At 39.4% G+C, this 23,953-nt stretch overlaps 1 protein-coding gene across 2 annotated transcripts in view; it reads right to left on the bottom strand.

Annotated features, from left to right (window-relative positions):
- The window catches only part of LOC121960736 (matrix metalloproteinase-16-like), an 83,804-nt gene extending 62,654 nt beyond the window's left edge, over positions 1-21,150 (bottom strand). For both annotated transcript variants that reach the window (XM_042510582.1, XM_042510583.1), the window contains exons 1-2: positions 20,658-21,150; positions 1,818-1,966 (exon numbers count right to left, since the gene is read on the bottom strand). In XM_042510582.1, the coding sequence (XP_042366516.1) occupies positions 1,818-1,966; positions 20,658-20,783 (275 nt within the window). In that variant the 5' untranslated portion in view covers positions 20,784-21,150. The remainder of the gene's footprint in view (positions 1-1,817; positions 1,967-20,657) is intronic.
- Positions 21,151-23,953: the final 2,803 nt, after the last annotated feature.

Genomic DNA, 23,953 nt, shown 5'->3' with positions numbered 1-23,953 from the left:
ACTCGTCTACCATTTGTTCCCCATTTCAAAAGATGTCTAGACCACTTCAGTCTTAACAGTCAAAAACAATAAATGACATTAGTCTAGCTTTTACCAGTCCTTGTTACTTTACTGCATGTTTTACCTCCTGGCTGTTGTTCACTCCTCTTGTAAAATATATTTATGCCTGAGTGAATTTACATTTCAGCTAGTGTTGTTGATGAAAACACGGATATCAACACATCATACAACACTGCAACATATTATAAAATATATCTAAGAAGGATTTCTGCCTTTTGGCTATTTTCATGGTTTAATAATGATTCCAACCTAGGATTGCACAGTATGAGGAAATATGTGATAAGGTTGAATATCATGATAATGATAATACTTGCGATAAATAGACATATATTATAGTTTATACAATTCTTAACTTTGACTTACACAATACCTGTTATGTACTGTATATATATTTATTTTTACTTTACCAGAGGTACAAAGGCACAGAATCCTACACTATACATTTACTACCACCTGACAACTTTACTAGTAATTTCTTAGTCACTCTCTCTTTTTATTTCTCTCATCCACACACTCGCTACACATCACGCTATAGCCCTGTAAGAAGTTACTCTTACAACACAAGACATCCTCCTCAGCCCAGTATGATGTTTTTCTCCAAGATACAACAAATATTCATTTGCATTCCAGTTCATATGTTGTTTCAGGATTGATAGTCATTTCTTCTTTGAAGAAAACAAACCAATCTGTGTGTCTGTCTTTGTGCAGCTCTGTCAACTAGAGCGGACATGGGAACATGGCTGACTTTTCTGAGTATAGCCCAATTGGGTGACTGGTTGGCAGAATTAACCACAGAGTTAACAGCATAGTTTATGTCAGACTGAATTACAGAGCAAGTTGTTACTATATTATAGGCCCCCTGGAAGTGCGACAGGCTTTGAAGCCAAATTTCTTAGTGGCCAAACAGTATAATTACTCAGTCACATGATGCCATTAGGTCCAAAAAGTATTTTTCCTATTGACTTACATTGCGAAAAAGATGTCTATAAAAGTAGAAACATTTTTTAGGCATCACAACCCCTGCGAAATGACTCGATTTACTATCAAAATTTGATCCGGTCTGATAACAACTGGAAAGTCTTCAAGAGCTGCATGATTGAATTTTATCCACATTCAAATTAGCACCGCACTAAATTGGACATAACTGGTTTGGCTGGCAGAAGTCTCTATTGCACCTGCTCTATGGGCCACACAGGGCAGAAGCAGCACCCATCATTGAGTAATTTTATTCATGGCAGTTGAACTTTTTTGGCTGTGAGCATCACTGAGCAACTTTCATAGGAATGAATGGGGCCAGGCCTCCAACGCTGTATCCAGTAATCTTTACCAGCCAAAGCATGAAGAGCAATATCCCAGTCTTTCACATTGTGCGCAAGCTGACATCTCAATAAAACATTACGATAAAAAAAGGACTGTGCAGCCTTATTCCGAACTTTGAATCAGTCATCTGTTTGAAATACTCTGAACTAAATTTACAAAGTAGCATGCACACATCAAGCTATTACCAGACATGAACATTTACACTATTAAATTAAACATTGATGCTTCTTTGTACTACAATATATCTCCCAAAATAGGTGACATGTGCATTAAAACGGAGTCATTGAATAACTGGCATTTTTTTCCTTTTTGTTTAAATTTTTATAACTCCCACCCATGTTTCCTTATCTTTGGAAGAAACTCATCATGAACGGAGCTCAGAACTCAAAGTCCCATATTGTGGCATCTTTAGAGGTATTTAAAGGAGCATGACTCACGCTATAGTGTTGCTGTCCAGAGCCCCTGTAACATTGAGGCCGTAGCGACGCTGCATGGCAGCGATAGCGGACTGCATGACTCGAGCAGAACGCAGCACCGACATTCTGGGGTCTGCAGGAGGGAGGTAGCCATACCTCTGGAGCCATGCCTGTGGAAAACACAGCGACAGAAGGATGAGACATTACAGAGAAGGGTTTCCAGGTGAAAGTCTGATGTCAATGCAAAAAAGACAAGGGATGAAAGTGTATTGTGTGTGCAAAGGTTCCAATGTTATCAGCTGTAAATTTGTTGTGTTGTGAGAGGCAATTTGTAACACACTCGGTTAATTTTCTGAATGTTATATTTAATAAAATATTCCCTCTTACACTTGACCTAGATAATCATTTAAATGTCATTACAATTTAACACGAGAGCAACAGATACGAAAGTAGAAAAAGATCAGCTAATAACACATCTAAAGGCACCTTTTTTGAAATACTCTAGTGAGGAAAAGGGCACCAGTAAAAAGAAGGAAATCTCTATACAAGTTTATAGAGCAGAGTGTCATCTGTTATCATGTCATTTGGCTTGTCAGGAAAAGGCTTTGGTGTAATAGAGCTTTCAGTGTCCCTATAAAATCCCACCAGAGGGAATCACAGCTCAGATCTTTGGACCAGGGAGAAGATGGGGGATCGGCCGGGCTTTCCCACACAAGAGGCTTTAGGGATTTGGATAGTCCCAGCCTCTCTGTATTCTCTCACTCTTCATCATAAAAATGCTAAACAGATTCCCCAACTGCTGCATAGAGCAACACAAAGCCAACCAACCAATAAAAAAAATGGTATTGTTTGAAGAAGAGAGAAACACTAAAACACTGGCCTAGAATCTCAAAGAGCTGCGAGGCTGCGTATTTGCCTCAAACTTTTTTTTTTATTCTTTATTCTGCAACACTGTGCAGTGAAACCTGAGCCCCTTTTCTCGTACACAATGTTGTCGAGTAGCTTCAGTCATTTCGGAGGCCTGCTGCACAGGAAAGCATACACACTGAGAATGAAATTCACTAAACAGGGAGGGATGCATGGTGTGAGAGCGGGTGAGGAGAATGTAATAAAAAGGCAAAACATTATTCAACAATGGAACAAATGTGAGTCTACAGCTTCTGTTACAGTGAGCGAACCTCATGTCAGGCTCCAAGCAGCAACAATGAGCTCTTTAGAAACTCATTGGATGGGCTGTTTGCAGATATTCATGAAGTGCTACACTGTGAGGGAAAAAAGACGCCTGTGACAACAGTAAGAGATGGAAATATTTGTGCTTTTGGTTGTTGTTGTTGTTGCCTCAAAGTTAAATTAAGCTTTGAGACTCACCTATCATACGCATGGGAGAAAGTTAATTAGTAACATTTTGTTTCTGGCAGTGAACATTGTGTGTATGTGCAGTGGCAAATGGTTGAGTACTGACTGTACAGAGCAGATCCTAGTTGTAAATATAACTGACTTTAAATATAGAGAACAATAGCTGTTTCCAGCATAAGTGAAATGCTTGTTTGTGTTTCAGTTCATAAACAGAGGATCCGATCTGTATTTGCGCTCGTGGAATTCTTAACAGAGATGAGAGGGAAACAAGATGGCTTATTCCTTAGCTACTTTCATCATCAGTTCCAGAAAATAATGTTTTATTGTTTTTGAGCACTAGCTCGATGCTAGTTTACTAGCCCAGCATGGTATTTTACTTGCCCCGGGGCCGTCCTTGAAGGCTTTAACATCGCTGCACAATAATTCGCTGCCTCAAGTCATTTCAGTGAGGGGAAGGCGGCAAAGGGGAAGCGATTTTGAACGAGGCAGTTGGGATTTGAAGTGGTTGCTACCCGTGTGCATGCGCGCAGTTCTTTCTCTGCTGCGTCGAGTTCACCATTGAACTTTTTTAAGTTTCCGCCTGGGTTTGGCTGGTCAAATGGGCTAGCTTGTACCTGCCTGGAATCAGAGCCACGGACCGCTTTTAAAACTGCTTTACCTTATTGGGGGGACGCTCTAGCAGGTAGGCAGTTGTCTGGGCAGTTACTGTGCAGCAGTGTCAAAGCCCTTCTATTCTTGAGCCCAGCTGTGTCTCATATCACTACAACAGAACGAAACCAAGATGCACTAATAAATTAATCAAAAGTCTTTCATGCTTTCATTAAACGAGATCAACACTCTACAGCATCTAAGCCTGACTGCATCTATGTAGTGCATCTGTGCTGTGATTGGCACGCTGACAAATCCCTGATGCTACTTCGCGTCCCCTGAGGACTGTCGGTAGGCACATGCACACATTTACACTCCGCAGCAATGATATCATGCACAATTCTTGTCAATGTGGCACATGTTATGCATGTGTCATAGTTCACATTTCTTTTCACCTTTTTTATGTTATTTTTTCTTCCACTTTTTCAATGTTTTTATTTTTGTGTTGGGTGCTTGGGTCTATTTCATGCATTTCCCACTGCTGCTCTTTACCTATCCACGCTCTCTCCTCCTCCCCCTGTTGCACTCAGTGAGTGGGTGATAACATTATGATGTGTGTCATGTTCTCTTACACTCTGAATACACCTCTGGGGGAGAGAAGTGCTTGGGTGAGATTTCCATGTGGCTGCTCAGGTACTGAAACTGCAGCTTCATAATCTGACACACACGGGCACACACATATGTGCAAGCTTAGACAAAAACGCAGATACACTTTGATGATTTCATTTCAAACATGCTCTTATAAGAGCACTGACATACATGCTCAAGCCTGACAACAGCTATTAAAAAACGCACAATAGCACGCGGTGGGTCACAACGATACCTCAGGCCCACATGGTGCACACACTTACAAACAAGTAAATCTCTCGCCAAATCACTCATGTTCAGTCTTAATCTGGCAAGGTGTATTAAGAGCCACAGTTTAAGAGGTAAAAATCATAAAACAGAAAGCAAGTTTTTGAAAGCATAAACTATGATTCAGGTTTGAAGAGCACAAATAATTTATCGACCCTCCGTAACACTCTGCCAAGTCTGGTTTGTTTTGAGCTGCCTTTTCTCCCTGAGTGTCAGATCTTTCCCCTGTTAAAATAGTATCACAGATACCAGCAGGCGAGGCTCAAAGGGCATGCTTTAATCTCAGAAGAAGAAGTGAGTTGGATCCCGGAAAGGCATGCACACAAACTTAAATTAAATCTCTGTAACACAGCAAACATTACAAGTACGGAGCAGTTATTGCAGGCAATCAAATCTTACTTTTAATCCTTCGAGTCTTATTTTTAACTTTCCAAATCAGAGCTGAAAGTTTCAGAACTTGTGTGTTGTGTTGTGTTTATCCTTTCAATCTTCAGTTTTATGATTGTGAATCTAAAAATACCTCAAGCAACATTTGAATTTCATGTTCACACTCAATTACAAGCATGCTTAACAAGCATCTTTACAGCCCCATAATAAAGTTTAATTCATTCAATTCCCTTAAAGCAGATGGTATCACACACACTCTAAGATCTCGACTTGTTCTCTCTTGCTTCAGTGCATCTTGTCTCAGTCATGTCACTGTCTACTGCCATGCCTTTGCCTCCTAATGTCTACTTTCCCTTCTCTTGTCCTGTAATCATCTCTGTCCCTCCCTCACATCTCTTCTTTGACATTAGAGGGTTTTTCCATTGTAACCACGTTTGGCTCTGTCCTGTAACTACTGTACCCGTGAATTCTCTTTTGGGGCGAAAAAAAGATGCTGATAAATAAAGTATACTGCACAGACGTGGCACTGCATATTTAGCTTAACAAAATCCAAACACTATGAGGCTGCTTTTTCCCCTGCAGTCTGAGAGTACTTTACAACTGGTAGACTGGGTTTTGAAAATGCTGGCGCACTTTTTCTGTGGGGGCGAAAACTTGTATTGCCATGAACAGTTTTATGCAAACACAAATGTCATGTATGTGCACAGAAACAACTTTTTAGATGCACTGAAGTCCAACTCGGAACAAAAGAAAAGCGTGTATGAAATGCATGTGCACCATGAGCTATACGACTATTATGGAAATGAGAAGCTGCAACGAAAACAAGACGGAGAGTTTTTTCAGGAGGTGTTGGCAGTATGTATTAAGTGAGGCGGTATGATGTGTTTGGGCTTTCAGACAATGCAGCCATTATCAGATACAGAGATGTATTAGAAAAGAGGCGACAGAGAAAGAAGCTGCTGTTAGATATGTCTGTCACTCACACATTGACAGGATATTGGATGGTGTGTGTGTGTCTGCGTGGAGGAGGTGGGGTGAGGGATGAGGGGTGTTCAGAGAATGAGATGGAGAGACAGAGGCAGGACATGGAGGGTGTAGCTGTCACACTGGTTCTTTTTATACAACACTGCAGGGAAACAGCAAGACAGCACAATAAATGAATACAGCAGACAAGAGCAGAGACGGATATAGAATTACAGAAAAGTGTCAAACATACTGAGGCCCCTTGATTGTGCACGATTATATGCTTAAAGGAGCCCTCCGTCTTTTCAGTACTGCATTTAATTAAAGTTGGGGGACATTTTTTAACTGAACTATGAGTTTGTCATACAGATCAGGCTCCAATAACTCTACAGCTTACATTTTCTACAGTACAACAAATGTCATGTATTTGTTACACCTCTCACCTTCAGTTTGCAACGCTGGCTTTCTGTTTTTGTAGTCTCCCAGCCAAAGCTCAGATAACCCAAACAACAACACTATGCCAACATCCAGGATGTTCTCATGCACTGATTGCACGTATGCCAACTAAAATTAATGCACCGCAATTCATTTATAAACCAAATTATCATAAGCCAGTAATTCATGTTTAACATTTTAATTAGGAAGGTCTGGATCACATGTGCCGATGGGCATAGGCACACTGGGGTGGTAGATGGGTCAAACAAACACAGGATTTTTCCCCAGGAGACCCGCGTACGTGCCCCCCTGTGAAAGCAAGTGAACTTCGAATTATTTTAAGGTATTTCTTCACTATATTTCTTTGGCTAAATGTCATTTGCATTAACTTTACTTGCCTGAGCCTCACCTACGTAACTTCACATCAAGAACATCCCTTTACATTAAGTAAGTAATATGACAACACTCAACCTTTTTCCATTTCACATCTTAACATATGTAAGTCCATTTGCCTAAACCTAGCCTTTGTAACTTTACATAATGTAATGTACCATGTTTCTTTTCCTCAACATAGCTTACATAACTTTCCTTGCCTTAATATAACCTACATAACTTTACTTTTCTAAGCCTAACCTATGTAACTTCACTTTAAGTATGTAACTTCATTTAAGTTCATCTCTTTACTTTAAGTATGTAACTAGACACAGCAAAAATCTCTTTCCACAACTTAACCTGTTACTTTACTTGCCTAAGCCTAGCCTAGTGTGACATTAATTTGTTAGATATCATATGAACAATTGCGTGTGCATTTCTGTAAGATAACATACAAACTGTTGTATCAAGATACACTACACCATTAGGGACTATTTTCTAAGACTTGACAAATCCCCTCCGTGGCTTTGTATAAGTTGCACTTTTAGTTTAAAAGCTGCTTTATACCTTACTTTAAGCAGCAACTCTTGTTCAGTCAAATATTCCATATATCTGCAACACTGCTTGGATCACTTTAAAGCCTGAAGCTATTAACTTTGCTATTTGCATTTCCTTACAAACTTGTCTTTCCTCAGTTCATCAGTCACATAGAAAGCCTAAAAGTTTCATGGTCAAACTGACACGAACACTGCCACAACTACACTTTAAGAATCAAACTACACACCCTCAAGGCTCAAAGAGAAGCAGAAGTTCAAGGCTCAAATGTATTAATACTGCATACACTTTCAAAGATTGAATCCACGTCTTTGATCTTTGATTCCATCATCATGCTGGAGTTTATAGATTATCTCTTGACTCAAACGTTATTAGTATTTCATGACTTCTTTTGGAAAGGGGCAAAATATAGAAGGACCTTAAATTATTATGCTTTGGATCTCTAGAAAATATGGGGACATAGCTGATAGAACCAAACAGTAGATATTTACTGTGTGCAATGCAGCAAACAGCTGGTGGCAATGGCATGTCTTTCCATGTTTTGCTCCTCCCAGGAAAGTGACCCATCTTATAAACCAAGAGGTAGAAGAGTAGATCCTAAAAGTGTGCTTTGCTTCTCTTTCTCATTGATTCACTCTTTCTCTTTACTATCTATGGCTCCTTGTGTCCTGCCAATGTAAGGGTTCCTGAGAGCAGGAGGCTCTAGCTCGACAGCCCTCCTTATTCAATAAGACAGAAATTTCTCCACCTCCAAATGGATAAAGAGGGACTTTGTACGAGCAGACGGTACAGTTTAATAGAGTTACAATTAAGACTGCTTGTTGTTGTTGTAATGATAATGATTTAGAGTGGTAATCACACTTTATCTAGTGCTGCCTACATTCCTCCCCAATCGACACACTGTCCTAAACCAAACCCCAAAATGTGAACATTACACACTGGCTGATTACAAACTCAACTGTCAACCAATGAGATCTATTTCCCTGCATCTAAGAAAGGAATTATTTGATAACAGAGGTTTAAACCTGAGTCACATGTCATGGAGTAGAGTCAGACTTCAGTCACAGATTTGATGTCTTTATTCTACACAAAATAAAAAAAAAGACTTGCAACTCAACTTGGACTTGGCATCAGTGACTTGTGACTTCACTTGGACTTTAGGCCTTTTGACTTAAAAATACTTCTTACCTTAAGTACGTTATTTAAATAGTATGCCACATATTAAATCGTCTCCATTTTTTTCCTGAATCAACTATCATTACTGCTATTCATTCCCAGCAAATAGGAACTTAATTTTCCCGAATCAAGTTAATTTAAACCAATCTTGCAGCCTCCAATCAAGTTGCAGAGAGAACCATGAAGAACTAATGTTAGGTTACTGAGTTCCAGCTGGAAAAAATGGTACCAAAGATAACTTCGTTGGTGCACAAAAACTACTGTACATACGGATGTACAGATGGGGAAAGAACAATTTTCAATCGTTTTAAAATTTAAAAGATATTTCTCTGTTGGTAAAATGGCATTACATTTAATGCAGAGCATATTATGATTTGTTCAGGACTCAAAACTCAAAGTTTGTAACTTAAGATGTGACTTGGGACTATCTAGACACTAGATGACATATGAGAGGAAATACTTGTAGCTATCTTGATATCAGATAAAAATGTTTGAGGTTAAACAAACCAGCAATCATTTTTGGCGTGTTTGTTTGATCCATTCACCCCTTCTTTCACCCACATCATGATGCAACTGAATCAAACCAGCCAAGTGTGAAAACATCATGAAACAAAAATAAGTTTCTCATGCGTAATCGAATAATTATGCTGTTAGAAAAATAGCAAGTCTCTTCCGGAAAGAGTGGCATGTTAAAATGAGGTTAAACTTCTCCAGAAATCAAGGCACTCTTGAAGTGGAAAGATAAGGAGTCCACCAGCATGCCCAGATGAAGGCTAAAATGTCTTAAATGCTTCAGTGCCTATATTTGGGTTCTCCACACTTGATTTCACTACACTTTGAAGTTGATTTCTCTCATGCTTCTGATGGGAGAGGCGCCTGACCTCACCTTACTCCTCAACACAGTGCGTTTCATTTTCACCTTTGTCACACTATAGGAAAAAAACAGCTTGTGGTTTAAAATCTTGGCCCTCGTAGCTACCCTAAAAGGACACTTCACTGCATTTATACAACCGTAACCATAGCAAATGCAATAAGCTGGTTCTCTTAGGCTATTTTCCAGCTACATTTGTCCTTTGGGGTAAAGAATAGTCTCCAACAGAGAAACTAAACCCACAATCAGACTTAGCAAAGTCATCTCAGGTAAACTCCCTATGCTACCAATACACAGACGCCACACATCAGGAAAAAGAGAGCAGAGTGACTCAGAGGCCTTGTCCTCATCCACATGCCTCGCACAGGCACTGAACTGAGTTGAACCCGAAGTATTCATGTCCCCGGACCACCTTTCAACCAGCCGGCTTGGCCCGCTAACTGGCGAGCAGAAGGAGGGCCAATTAGCCAATAGGTGCAATCAGAGGGCCAACCTGTAAGGCGATGGAATTAATCTATTATGGATGAGACGTGCCACTGGAAGCTTGGTTGGCATGGCAACATGCTGGTGGCATGCGGTGGCTGCTGATGTTGACGTTTGAGACTGATCAGCTGGTAGGAGCTCGGTCCCCTCAGGTTACAGGCACAGCATGCCACTTGTGCCAGAGATCACATGTGCATGAATTGTTTATGATGAGGTGTGGATACGGCAGCTCAGCTTTAGACTTCTGACATTGACATGACTTTAAAGGGGCCCAATAATGGGTTTTTTTTCTTACTTTCTGCAACATATACTGTATAATGTTACAATGTGTGATGTTCATATTCAGTGTGACCCATTTTTTAAAATAATGGGGTAAGTGTGAAAAAGTAATCCTTGTGAGCAAAAACCTCAGGCTTTAAACTGCTCTGAATACTGTTTACATTTACAAGCTCAAGTCTGCTCAGACAGATTTCTTGACATGTCATCTACTCCAGCACACTAGTAAAAGTGTTTACATTACAAAGCTGCTACATGTAGCTACATGCTAATGTCATGGAAACATGTAATCTTGGTTGCCAATTTTGTTAATTTGTAAGTATATTCGTGCTTGTGCTTGTATGACTGTGAAGACTATAATTGGGTTTCCATTCAAAATCCATCAAGAAAATCAGATAAAGTTATGTGAATTATGTGAACTGTTTTATCAAAACAAGCAGAAATAGCTGCTATTATACCACTGCAGAAGAAGAGCGCCAGTGAAGCCACAAGCGGAGGAATACAATGGATGTATAGCCTAATGAGGGACAGCACACTGAACAATGGAAAAACAGAGTTGAGTTTTGAACAACTAATGATACAGCTACATGATCTTGGTAGCAGCTCTGAATGCATAACACAATATGAATAAAAACATTGTTAAAAGCCATCTTAAAGAGAACTTAAGTGGTCTTGGCAGTGACAATACATCATGACTTTGCTAATCTGTTTCCTTCCACTCAGTCACATTTAGCTTTGATGGATCTACCAACTTTTCCACCCTCCCCCACTTTTTTGTGATATTTTGAGATTTTATTTATTTATTTATTTTGGTGTTACCACATTGTTTTTTTAATGCACAAATTGAAAAAAAATGCGCATACAGAGAGGAGGATGGAAATGCAACTTCTGGTTCAGAAGTTTTTATTGTTGATTTCGACAGTAGCATGTGCCGCTATCTTACTTCTTTACAGTCATACCCCGGCTGCAATGACAGGCACAGATATTGCGATACAAAAGGCCCATAATGGCTATATTCAGGTAGAGCATGTAAGAAAAATATATTTTTTTTCTTTTTACATTAAAGCATGTTAAAATATTTAGCAAAAACCAAAAATACAAGTACAAACTGAACACAGGTTCCCCTTTAAAAATGTCAAAAAATCTAATGAGAAGCCATATTCAGTATAAAAAAGTAGGGATCAGGTGATTGCTGTTTTAAAAATCACCGTTTTAATTGTTAAGTATGAGGCTTTTCTTTGGTTAACAACTTAAGATCTAAAAATATCTAATATGAATTGGACTTTGGGAACTGGAAGCCCTGCACATCCTTTAATTCACTGAAGGTGAAGTTCATACATCAGTTTTTGTGACGGTACTGCGAATCACACATTATTTCACAAGTGTTCCCACAGTCCTGTGACACACGCTGCAATATTGGAGGTAATTAGACTCACACTGCTGTATAAATTTTAAAACTATGTTTGTGATCAGAGCAGGTTTGTAACAGACTGTCAGCAAACTGCTCAGGGAGTAGAGTGTGTTTACAAGTCTGAGCTACTCAGGGAAGGTTTATAGGTAAAATGGGACAGAGGACATAAACTGAACCGTATATTTAACAGTAGAACTCACTGTGAGTACACACACTGTTCCTACGTGTTTATAAGAGTTTAAATACATGTACAGTATATGCATATACAGTATCCATCATGCATCTGGCTTATAGTTTAGCTGTTTCAGCCTCTTCTGTCTCAGAATCTGTCAAACATATTGTTCATTAGTTTGTACAATTATCTTCAGATACCTTATATGGTATAATCAGACAACCAAAACCTGCATGCTATTTTTCATGCTATCTTGTCTCTCTAAATGCAATATTTTATAATTCAGAAGATCCATCTGCCAAACCAGAGAACGGTAACTCCACACTCCAGCATAATGTTTCACATTTATTTAGCAGATATGGTGCTCAAATTATGAGCCATACGCCACTCAGTGCAATTTTACAAACTTTAAGTGACACGAGTGTGTCACTTTGTGTGACCGGTAAAGTGCTGGCAGGATAGAAATCCTGCCTTAGAATTGCCTGTAGGCTGCAAAATGTCAATAAGTTCCTCCGCTATGGCCGAGTTCCTGTCAGTGCTTCAGAGCCCTCCTGGTTTTCAGTCTACTCATCTAATCAGTGAATGATTTACATCCAGGGATGCTGAGTGAATACAATTAGCTCCCTGCTAGGACAGAAAATTCAGCAGTAGAGGACCTTGCCCCAAGTCCTCTTTTATACTGCAAATATCAGGTCTACCAATTACTAAAAAGTTAAAAAAGTTGAAAAAGAAAGCACACTTTGGAATCATTCCAGCCATGATATTTAAGGGATAATTTAGAAAAAAAAAGTCTAACTGTGCAACAAGCAGATCCATTTTCAGGAGCTACAGTGGGCAAAAAAAAAATCAGACAATGAAGATGAATCATGCCGCAACTAACACACATCAGAAATGTCACTTTTTAACATTTTTACTTCACTTTTTCTTAAAATGAAATTCCAACTGCTACAGCTACATTTAAGTATTCAACAAAGCAGAATTGCAACTTGGCACTGATCTGCCTGATGGTACAACAAAATATTCAGGTGATGGTGGATCTTTCTGTCCAGTGACAGAGTCAGGACAGAGCAGCTGGGAGTGACTTGAGCTCTGGTCACAGGTGACTCGTGGGAACACGATCCCGGCCTCCTGGGAAAGCCTGAGCCTATGACCACCCTGAATTATTCATCGGTTACACGCAGAACCACTGGCAAGTGTGCCAGGGTCGTCAAGGCAACCACAGCCTTCCTGCCCACACCAGTAACCACAAACCCACACACACACATGATTTTACTGCTGCACTTGAATTCATACTGTAAAATTTGCATTTGCAAAATACGCCGCATGACTTTTAAGATACCGAAACTATCATCTGCACCTAGTGACCCCGATGCAACGTGATTACTGCAGAGGTTGAACAGGGGAATTGCTTCATATTTATCCCTTAGCACTTACACACGTACACACACAAAAAAAAAACCAAAACTTAATGCAGACCATGTTCACTATCTCCGTGGCCCCATTAGGACAAAATGTCACAAAAATGTCACCCTAAAATGTCACAGTCTGATCATACATACTGATCAGAACAGTGGCTTTTCTAGTGGATAATCTTTTGGGGGTTTTCCAAAGCATCTTGATCACTTAAAAAAATGAGAAAAAGACATGTCTGGATTATGACATCTGACACCAGCTGATGTCTTAAAAAACTCAAAAAAGATCTTAATCCTGAATGACTTAGCCTCAACAGGGTTGATTCATTTATACTTCTGCTAAATTTGGGATGAACTGTTCTCACAAACTTAAACCCTCTGGTAGGAGATTGTATCACTGCACATAAAAACAGATTGTAACAGTTGTCATGACTCACAAAATAAACAAATAATAATAATAATAAAAAATAAATCACACACACATTCACGCACACACAATTTTCCCTGAGCGTTTCTGTCAACAGCTTAATTGACAGCCTTACATGTGATGCCCCATTGGCATCATCTAATGTTGCAGTTGTCAGCCACATTAAAGATTTAACGGCTCAGTAAGCTGTGACCAAAGATACAACTCAGAAAGTGTTGACACACAGGGAGAAAGCCTGGGAACAACACATAACAATAACAAGTGACTGCTGAGGAAAATCAGCCGTGTGTGTGTGTGTATGTCTGCGTCTGTGTGTGCGATTATGAATCATTTAGGTCAGTGCAGGTGTTGTGTATTCTCTAGGATTGGGTGAACAGACTGACACAGACACCCTGGTGGCTCAGAAATCTGCTCTCTTACCAAAGCCAAATGACGTCAAGAATGCTGCGTGTATGTGTATGTTTGTGTACTTGCATCTTTGTGATTGCTCAGGGAGAAACGAGGGCGAAGCACACAAGTATAAATACACTCATAAGCATCCCTGCGTGCACTCAGACACAGAGGGTAAGCCCATACATACAAAGTGTACTGTATGTAGGAGGGAAATATGGCTGCATAGAAACAGAAAGATGAGGATGAAAACTGAAGAAAATAAAGGAGAAATTGGCTATATTTTAATGTAAATTAAAGCGGAAAGACTAGAACCTTTTATCAAAGAGTATCAAAGTCATACATTTTCAATTTCAGGCTTTTGGACAATATCAAGTTGTTCATTGTTCACCATCATGACACAGGAAATTGAAGGAACATTCAAACTTCCTAATTTCAAGTAAAAGCACAATAATGTACCTTGTATCCTGTTTGACTGCCAAGTGATTTCTGAGAAATTTAGTGCAACATCACCATGCCAGTCAACGCTCATTATCAAAGATAGCAGATAAGATCTTTCAGACTGTTTTAACACTGTTTTTGGTTGTATTCAGTTATATTTAAGCATCAGTTAAGTCACTTTGGTCTGGTCATCAACAGAACTGTGAGGGCAAGGCAGCCATTGTCCCATTTAAATGTGGCTAGGAAGACAAGACACACTCAAACACACACACACACACACACACACGGCTAAAAATGAACACTTGCACAAACAGTGACAAGTGAAAACAAAAATCCATGGAAGTGTGAAACCACAACTGTTGCCACACACATTTACATTCACACCAGTTGCTTCCCATTATTGAGATGCCACTCAGAGGCTGGACATGCTGACTGGTAACATCAGCTGTGACAGGAATGAAGCTCCATCATTCCCGACATAGTGACAACAGCACTAAGTAGTTGGCATTGGGCTGGACTGGACTTGGTGTGAAAACTGCTACCAGCAATGTCAATGGCATGTGACTTAGAATTTTACAGTAGGGCTGGGGGGCATGGGTGAAATCAACGTCATATTATTAATAAGAATAGTTTATTATGTCGGTATACACTGTATCGTGACATGGGAGAAGACATTCTTGGAGCACCATTGGAATATACAATATATATGCCATTCAGTTATTTATAACACACTTGGGGCAGAGACGGTGCAGCAGTACTTTAGGTACATTAAAAGTGAAGCTTAACCGTAACCATTCAGCCTGTTTTATATGAGATTACATCCTTTATTAGCATGTCATCTGCTTATACATAACGTTATTTCTTTTACTCTTAATTTTTATCTGCTAAATGAGCTTAATTCTCCTATCTACATTTTATTTACTTGTTTATGAAATTGTATTTTTGAACTTGCACCCTCTGGGAAGCACTTTATGCTTGAAAAGTGCTATATAAATAAAGATAATTATTATTATTTACCGTTCATTCATCTGAGTCTAAAAGTTTGCTTTCACTTACACAGTGCTGCCCTTCTATTCAATTAATATGATCTGACCAGCTGTGAACGGTTTGTCAGATTAATTAACCAATCTGAGAGTGACAAACTGCTGTAGAGGAAAAAACGAAGTCATGGAGAGCTCCGCCTGTTCTGCTTTCACTGACTTCCAAAAACCTCGGACTTTAGAGAGGGGACAGAAACACTGTATTATCTGAATTACACCCGCACACATTCCCATTCCTATATTCAGTGTTACATGGATTTTGGCATCTTTCACATTTTATAATCATAACTCTATGTCTGTATCTGTTTCGTGATTATGGCTTAAAGTCAATAACTGAGTAATGTTTAATCATGACCAAAATCAAAACAATTTGTTTTTCACATGCAGCCTGTCCACCACATTTCCTAGAAATCCGATCATAGATCTTTGAGATACCTCACTGACAGAAAGACGAATAGAGAGAACAGATAAAATACTCGGTGAAGTTAATTATTACAGCTGACAGTCAGCAGAGTCTAGCCAAACCAGCTTTTATTAATTCATTCATCCATCTGAGACAGGATGTGTTAACAGATGGGAGTACACCGGAGCAACTTTGTGCTTTCTTTGTTGTACAGCAGATTATCTCTGACTAAGCAACTTCGCTTTGTCTCTGGTGAGCATAGTGGCATGATTCAAACACTTAATGTGACTCAGAGCGAAGCGCTGCACCTGATGCCTCTCTGTGAAATACTGAGTTAAACCAAAGCAATGCGATGCTCATGAGGCTTTGGCGCTTCCACATTGTTGTTGTTGTTGTTGTTGTTATGTTCCTAGAGAAAGCTACTGTGGTGAGAAAAAATCATCCATGAGTCAAAAAAACACAAATCCCAGCAGAATGAAAAGAAGGTAGGCTACAGAGCACAGAAATAGCTGTGAGTGCTACAATGATGATTTTATGTAACCAGACTATTTTTTGACACAGATGTGAACAAAAGCATTTAAGATGAATATTCTCCAGTTTCGCTGTAATGTTAGCAAATTCTTAAAATTACCATATTGGTCAGATGCATTCAAAGCTTTAAGATAGTAATCCAATGCAAAAGCAGCACAGGGGTAAGAGTTTTAGCAGTGCACTTGGCCTTTAAACCTGCTAAATATGATGTTGTATCTTGAACTGAAAGCCTTAAAGCATCAGAAAGAGTTCAGAGCCACCACTATGTTTAACTCTCCTCCAAAACTGGAGAAGATTTAAACATAGTTCAGGATTGCTGTGTGTTTGTGGCACTGAGTAGAGACAAATCCTATGCAATATTAAGTGAAATTTCATCCAAACTGTGAGACAGTGTCAAACACAGACAGGAAAAAGAGATTAAAATCCATTATCTCCCTTTTAATTACTCTGTATTACGTAAATGCTAATGATAAAAATAACCCATGATAGCTCTACTGCCTGCACAGCCCACCTACAGTACAGTATGTGGCCTTGCAGAGGAAGCATTACAAAGTGACTCCAGTGGCGTTAGTTTTCATATAAAATCAATATGAATTGAAAGAGAAAACAAAACTCACAAGGAGATAAATGAAATTAACTCCTGGCTGTGCTGTTGTTCATGACATTGTCTAATTTGCAGAGAAAATTACTTCTTGAGGAAAGACAATCGGATAAACAAAAGCTGAGGAGCTTTTGGAATTATTTCAGCAATAAGCGCAGACTGGCAGATCTGTAGTGTTAGACTGAAGTGAGGTGTTACAACTTAGTATTAATTAGTGTTTTATCATCCGGTGACAGGCTGTACTTTCTGTAAAATGTAATCCAAAGAAAACTGTAAGGAAGGGGAAAATTGGCAATACAGTAATTCAGCCATGAAGTCTAATCCAGGAAGTCAGCACTAAAGCTGCCATCCAAAAAGTTTTCTAAGAGACCTGCAATCTGACCGGCAATTACAGGGGACGCTTTAGGTGACCTCCCACCTCAAACCACACCTGTGATTTAGAGGAAATACTCTCTCTTCATTATTACCCTCCATAACCTGCAGTGAAAGCGCGTGCACGCAGTCATAACAAGTCCAGTAAATGGCTACAATGAAGCCAGTCCAACACTGTCCACAGAGGGACATCAGTCGTCCTGCTACTGGCTGCATGATGCTGTCCAACTGCAGCATAATACTGCTCGATTGAGCTTCTGAAGCTGGACGTGGCAACACTGTTTAGAAAGCACTTACAATGGGACACATTTGGCTTTGGCCTGATTTAGCTACTTCTTAGGGTCAAATAATACATTAACCCTTTAAAACCTGGATCAGCATCAGTTTATTGTGCTTCGTTCAGATTTTTACAAGCATTTTAACCTCGGATAACATGGCTAAAAAGGCCACAAGCAACTTAGCAAGGGATGTCCCGCAATTTTGCAGGAAATAAGGGAAAGCTGACAGAAAATGTACTGAAAATACGATTAAAAAAATTAAAAGAGCTCGATAGAGAAAATTATTGGATTTTTTCAACCCTCATGTTGTCCTTGGGGTCAATCTGACCCCAAATTAAATCTCTTGCCATCAAAATATGTTTTTTATACTTATGTAAACAAGGTCTATTGGCCCTTAATTCCCAAACAAAGGGAAAATGTGTGGTAATGGGTTGGACTGAAGTAAGACTAAAGGTGTAACACAGAATTGATTGACAATTGACAAAACAGGGTGGGGTCAGAATGACCCCAGAGGACAAAAGGTGTATGGCAATCGGGAGGATTCCTAATGTCATAATTGATAGTTTTTTGAAATTATTTACATTAACATCTATAACACTTTTTTCAGGTCATGTCCTTGTTTTTGGTTTGTTTTTTTTAAACCATTTTTCTTTTTTTACTTTTGTGCTAATTTTCTTGTGACTTTTTACCTAATTTCTAATTAATTTTGGGCAACATCTTGTTAATTGGCCTTTTGCCTTTCTGTCATGTTCTCAAAGATGTTAAGCTAATTTGCTCAAGTCTCTGGGGATTAAGTATGCATTCTTCTTTACCAAATTTATTTAACTGTTATCTCCACTACTGGACATCCACAGGCACACGTGTATACACCGAAGAGCTGCCCAGTTCAGTCTCACTGAGGAACCTTTGATGCTGATGCCTTATTCTCTCACATCTTGGATACCTAAGACGGTGATGCTGGTTTAAGTAGGGGCCATAAATGGCTCACATTGCACTGAAAAGCCCACTTTATACTACCATGGAAGCTTTGAAATCCTGCAACACATGCTAAAAACACAGTGATCACAGATACAAACTACTGTAACCACATTTGTTTAATACCTCATTCTCTTGGCAGGACACATGACAGGCGTAGCAGGAGGCTGTCATCAATATCTATCACAACTTATCTTATCATGCTTACAGTGCTATAGAACTACAGAAATTTACTGACTTGTTCTTAATTTTTTTCCGATGAAAGCTTATTCTTAGAGCAAAGGTTTTGTGTTTCCTGTGTTTTTAGCCTGGACTTTTTCTACGCTACAAGCAGCCTATAAAAAACTAAAGATCGGAGCGCCTTGACTACAATACATTCACATGATGACAAAGAGAAGCTTGGAAAAGAAAGGGCAAGATGCAAGGGCTGGGGGTGGATAATAACATGCAAGTCAAGGCAGAGGATGTGGGAGAAGGGAGTGCGAAGCCAACTTAGGAATTTGAAATACATTATAAAATATGATAATGATAATAATACCAGCTGGAATCACTGATTGCTCATATTTACATTGTTGATTATGTCTTGCAACAAAGAACAAGGTTAAGTCTTGCAGAAAACATGGGTTTTGACATCTGGTTGGCACAGATTTAGGTTAATTTGGCCATTTTAGGGGACAATTATCAACTAATCAGCCTAGAATATACAAGTGGGTGCAAAGAACTCTCTAACTTCCTTCCTCTGTCTGTCATGGGCTTGGACATTTTAACTGAATAACCTGTAGCATCTGGACTAAATCTGCTCCCTGCCTCTCCAAAGGGAACAGTGTGGCATGCCAAGCCTGCAAATCATGTGGATATGTGGATGTAGGACTTGAATGGCTGTCAGTAGACATGCCAGGATGTTCCTGTGTGGTGTCTCTGTGTTTGTGTGTGTGCAGCCAAGTGTGAGAAACAGCGAGGGGCTGCGGCGTAACACTTTATGATAGCCGTATGCATTCAACTTTGGCTAAACAAGAGCTGATTTGCCCTGGAAATAAAAGATGTCTAGCAGACAGATGTGCCCTTGATAAAAACCCAAATTTCTCACTTTCCCCGAGGTAGGAAAGCTTGTGTTAGTCGTGCAGGATCTTGAAAGAAAGAAAGACAAAAGGAATAAACATTGATTCTTTTTAAAAGCTGATTGAGTGTTAAAGTTTATTGGCGTAACACTTGTAGCCTGGAGGCTTTTAACAATCCATTAAGTCGGGATATCAGATCAGAATAAAAGCTCCCTTTGAAAAGAAACCTCTCTTTCTCGGTTAAAATCTCCTCTAGCTGCCCACATTGTTGCCTGTGAACCCATAAGATCTCTTTCAGCAGAAATAAGCCTCAGAGCATGTCCTGCTTTTGATACAGTGGCACTATATGAATACTCTACGGTATATGAGAATACTCTTGTGTTTTGGCTTAACATTTCTTAGTCACGGACCCCTATTAACACAAAAATAGAGCCACCTTGAATGTTCGACTACTTTGGGAAAATATCATTTTTGACTAAGCACTGAATTACATGGGTATGTTGACTTTATATTGGGAAATAACAGTATTAAAGTTAACTTAATTTAAACTAGTCTTGTGACCAATAATGTCAACTAAGGACATCTTCAATCAAATTATACATCAGGAGGAAGCCGCTTCTTTTTTTTGTTTGGTGACACTACTTCTCAGCCCAGTTTGAGAATATGAACAAGCCTCGATAGGGAAACAAATTAGGTTATTATATTGTGATAATTAAATTACATATATTAAAAAAAAACCTTCAAAGAAAATTCAAAAGTGGAGAAGGGGACAGGATGGGACTACAAACCCAGCTGGGCACCTCACAAAGACCCTGTTGTTACCGAAACATCAACGCAGACTCAACATTAATCTAAACAATGTGCCTCAGATGCATTACTCTTTGGGAATAAGGCAAAAATAATGCAAAGTAATGGTGAGGAGAGCATCTTGTTCCTATGTTGACATGTCATGTCAACAAATAAGGTTTCTTACCTCTACACTGAACGGCTGCTCCTCTCCGTTCACGGCACATAAAATCCACAGCAACAACTGCAAGCATAACGTCCCCATACAGCAGCTATTAAGACATCTCCTATTGCGGACCGCCAATAAAACCATAGTGAACCCCGCTGTTGTCGCTTACTGTCTCTGTTCAGCTTTATTTACAGTCGATACAAAGAAACGGACAACGGGGGGTAAATCCTACACGTTTAGCAGCAACATTGCTGATGCCTCGGTGTGTCTCTCTTGCGGTGCCGAAAGCAGAGGAGAGGAGAGGGAAAGGGGGGAGACGGAGCCGTTTCGTCGACCGCTCGCACCGCTGCTTTCACAGGAGGAGGTTATCCCCGGGGAAAAGTGTCGCTGTTAACGCCTGTCAGCAGCCTCCCGGTCCCGCAGTCCCCGGGTCAGTCCTCCGTTACACCGGCCGTTGTTCCAAGCGGACGCGTCCAGCCCGTTTTCTGCACCGCGCGGCATAGCTGCCCGTTTTCAATCGTGTTTCCCACCGAATGCGCATGTGCGTGCTGGCACGAGCGCCCCCATCGCACTCTTCAGCCAAATTCTGCTGAAAACTGACAGTCCGCACACAGTCCTGACGGTTTGGGTTTGAAATGTTTCTCAAAAGTTCAAGTATCTCTGTTTCTTCTCTTCTTTATGTAAATAGACACTAAGTTAAATTTCCAAATTTGTAGTTTTTTCATGACAACAGCTATGAATTTACCTTTGTACACCAGGATAGGGATGTCACTTCACCAGAATACAGACGTTTGGTCATAACTTTCATAATAAAAGCTGAATGTAGCTAATGCTTATATTGTTTTCCTTTCCAAACATATTTTAACATTAGGCTACAGGTAAATGGTTAAGTGTTGAAACTGGCTTTTTTGGGGTATATTTATTCATTTATTATGAGGAACTACAAAAAAATAGTCTAAATGAGTTTCTATTTTAAAGCAAAGTTACAATCATGACTTACACTACTGTGAAAAAGTCTTAACATGCCCTAAATGTTGTCATTTTAGCAAAGTTAAAATGATCATACATATTATTTCTCAGTAGACCCTTGACTAAAATAAAACCAGAACACCCAGAAAATATAAAAGCATAAAAACGCAAAAATTTCAGAATAAAACAACTTCAACAGCTGAAGTTGTAAATATTTAGTGTGACCTTTTCACTTAGCATGTCTTGAACTCTCTTGTACTGACAATATGACATTTACTATACTAATCTTCTGGTGTATTTACACCAGGTTGCAGTCGAGACGTCCAAAGCTCGGTATTGTTTGTTTGAGCTACCTTTTGTTATTGTTGTACGATTCCATGTTTCACACTAAATATTGACTTCAGTCTGAACAAGCCATTTTGTTCTGACTTTTGGGGTGTTTTAATGCATTATACATGTTCTCTGTATTCTTTGTATGTTGATGATGAGACTGAAAAATAAATGTATATACATATCCTCATAACAACTCTGCAAAACAACATGGTGATTTAAGATTTTTGCCTAGTATAAGGGCAAATGTTATAACAGTATCACTTAAATTTAGCTTAGATTTCTTTTCATAAATGTGTCAATAAAAACATCATCAGAAAAACAGCCTTATTTCTATTTAAATATAATAAAGAAAGTAAATTGGTACATGTTTACAGTGCTTTTTAACATCAGTGTTTTTTTTGCCTTCTCATTATTGATATAGACATACTGATTGTTAGTTTTAGTTTTTTTAGTTATTATTTATACTTCCCACCTTCCAGTACAAAGCTGCACGTTGTATCGTTGTATTTCTGTCTGTGTGTTGGTTTTATATACTGTATTTATTTTATAAATCCCTCAAGCCCACTAGAGGGCGATGATAGGCTCAGTGCTGATGTCAAATAACCAGAACCCTGAGTGTAAGTAAGTCTTTCATTGTACCCAGAAGTCTCCTCTGTGTCTCAGCACTGTTTCCAGTTATGATGATGCCATCGACTGTCATTGCAGTTAGTGTAAAATAAGTGATTTCTTCAGTGTTTCAAGATCCTTCTTTTACAGGCAATCCTTTCATCAAGGTCTGATATCATCTTTACATCCATAAAGTATATGATTTTATGTTAATAAAAATATGTTAATTACATTGATATTGCCTGGTAAAAGAACTATACATCAGCCTGTGCTTCTCTCATAATACACAAACAAAACTGAATCTAATGAAAAAGCCTCTCTCTAATCTCCTCGGATAATATAGAGAAGGGTCAGATCTAATGAGCCAGATCAATGATTTTCCACTTAGACTAACACCAGGGGATGAGGAACAAGTCAGTGAGTGTGTGCGTGTGAGTGTGTGTGTGTGTGTGTGTGTGCGCCACAGAAAAGTTAGGTGAGCCGCACCATTAGCCCATTGATGAGGTTTCAATTTGCGCTCTCACACACACACGCACGCACGCACGCACACACACACACACACATACACACACACACACCCCACTCATCTCTGAGGGATTCTCACTGATCAGACAAAATGGAAAACTCCATTTAAAGTTTGGAAAAAAACATCAGCAACATTACAGTCGGGGACACAACTGTTTATCACAGTGATCTGTTTGACCCCTGTGTGACCCATGACTCTTGAGTTTCTACGGCATGCACTGTAACACTACAAAAGGTAAAAACAAATGTTATCGGGCTAAATGCAAGTCATGATGGGACTACTTATAACACAGTTTACACATGCAAATCAAATGTACATCTAGATACATAAGACGATGAGACGTCAGGGCTGACATGTGACAGCTCATCACGGGTTGGAAAAAGGATAAAGGATGCATTGTGCTCTGAGGTCTGCTGACTCACACAACCATTAGTTCACATGGTGTGTAACAAGGCGGATTGCAGACTCATGAATTGTTAATTTACCTTTTCCACTGCTGAGCCACCGTTTAGAATTATAGACGTATGAAGGACACAAACACAAATGATTTATCACATAGGTGATGAGGATACAGACACTAAAATCACCCTGGGAATCCTCAGTAGATCAGTGATTTGACTGAACCTGACAAGTCCACATTTCTTCTCACTGTTGAGATCATGCTTAGGTCTCCCTCTCGCTCAAAATAGTGTGTTTGAAAGAAGACAGGTTGCTGGAAATCAAGAACATTTCTGTGTAGCGGTTAAATTAATTGTGGCACTCCCTACTGAATATCCAAAGCTTCTTTACTCCACACGTCACTTCATAAAATGGTGCAGTAGCGCAAGTAGAATCCAGTAGTAGTTCCAGTTCCTTCATCCAAAAGTCAAAGGATATTTGA

Source organism: Plectropomus leopardus, chromosome 21 (assembly GCF_008729295.1).
Source record: "Plectropomus leopardus isolate mb chromosome 21, YSFRI_Pleo_2.0, whole genome shotgun sequence".
Classification (NCBI taxonomy): Eukaryota; Metazoa; Chordata; class Actinopteri; order Perciformes; family Serranidae; genus Plectropomus; species Plectropomus leopardus.
This window is presented reverse-complemented; position numbering and strand designations above follow the sequence as displayed.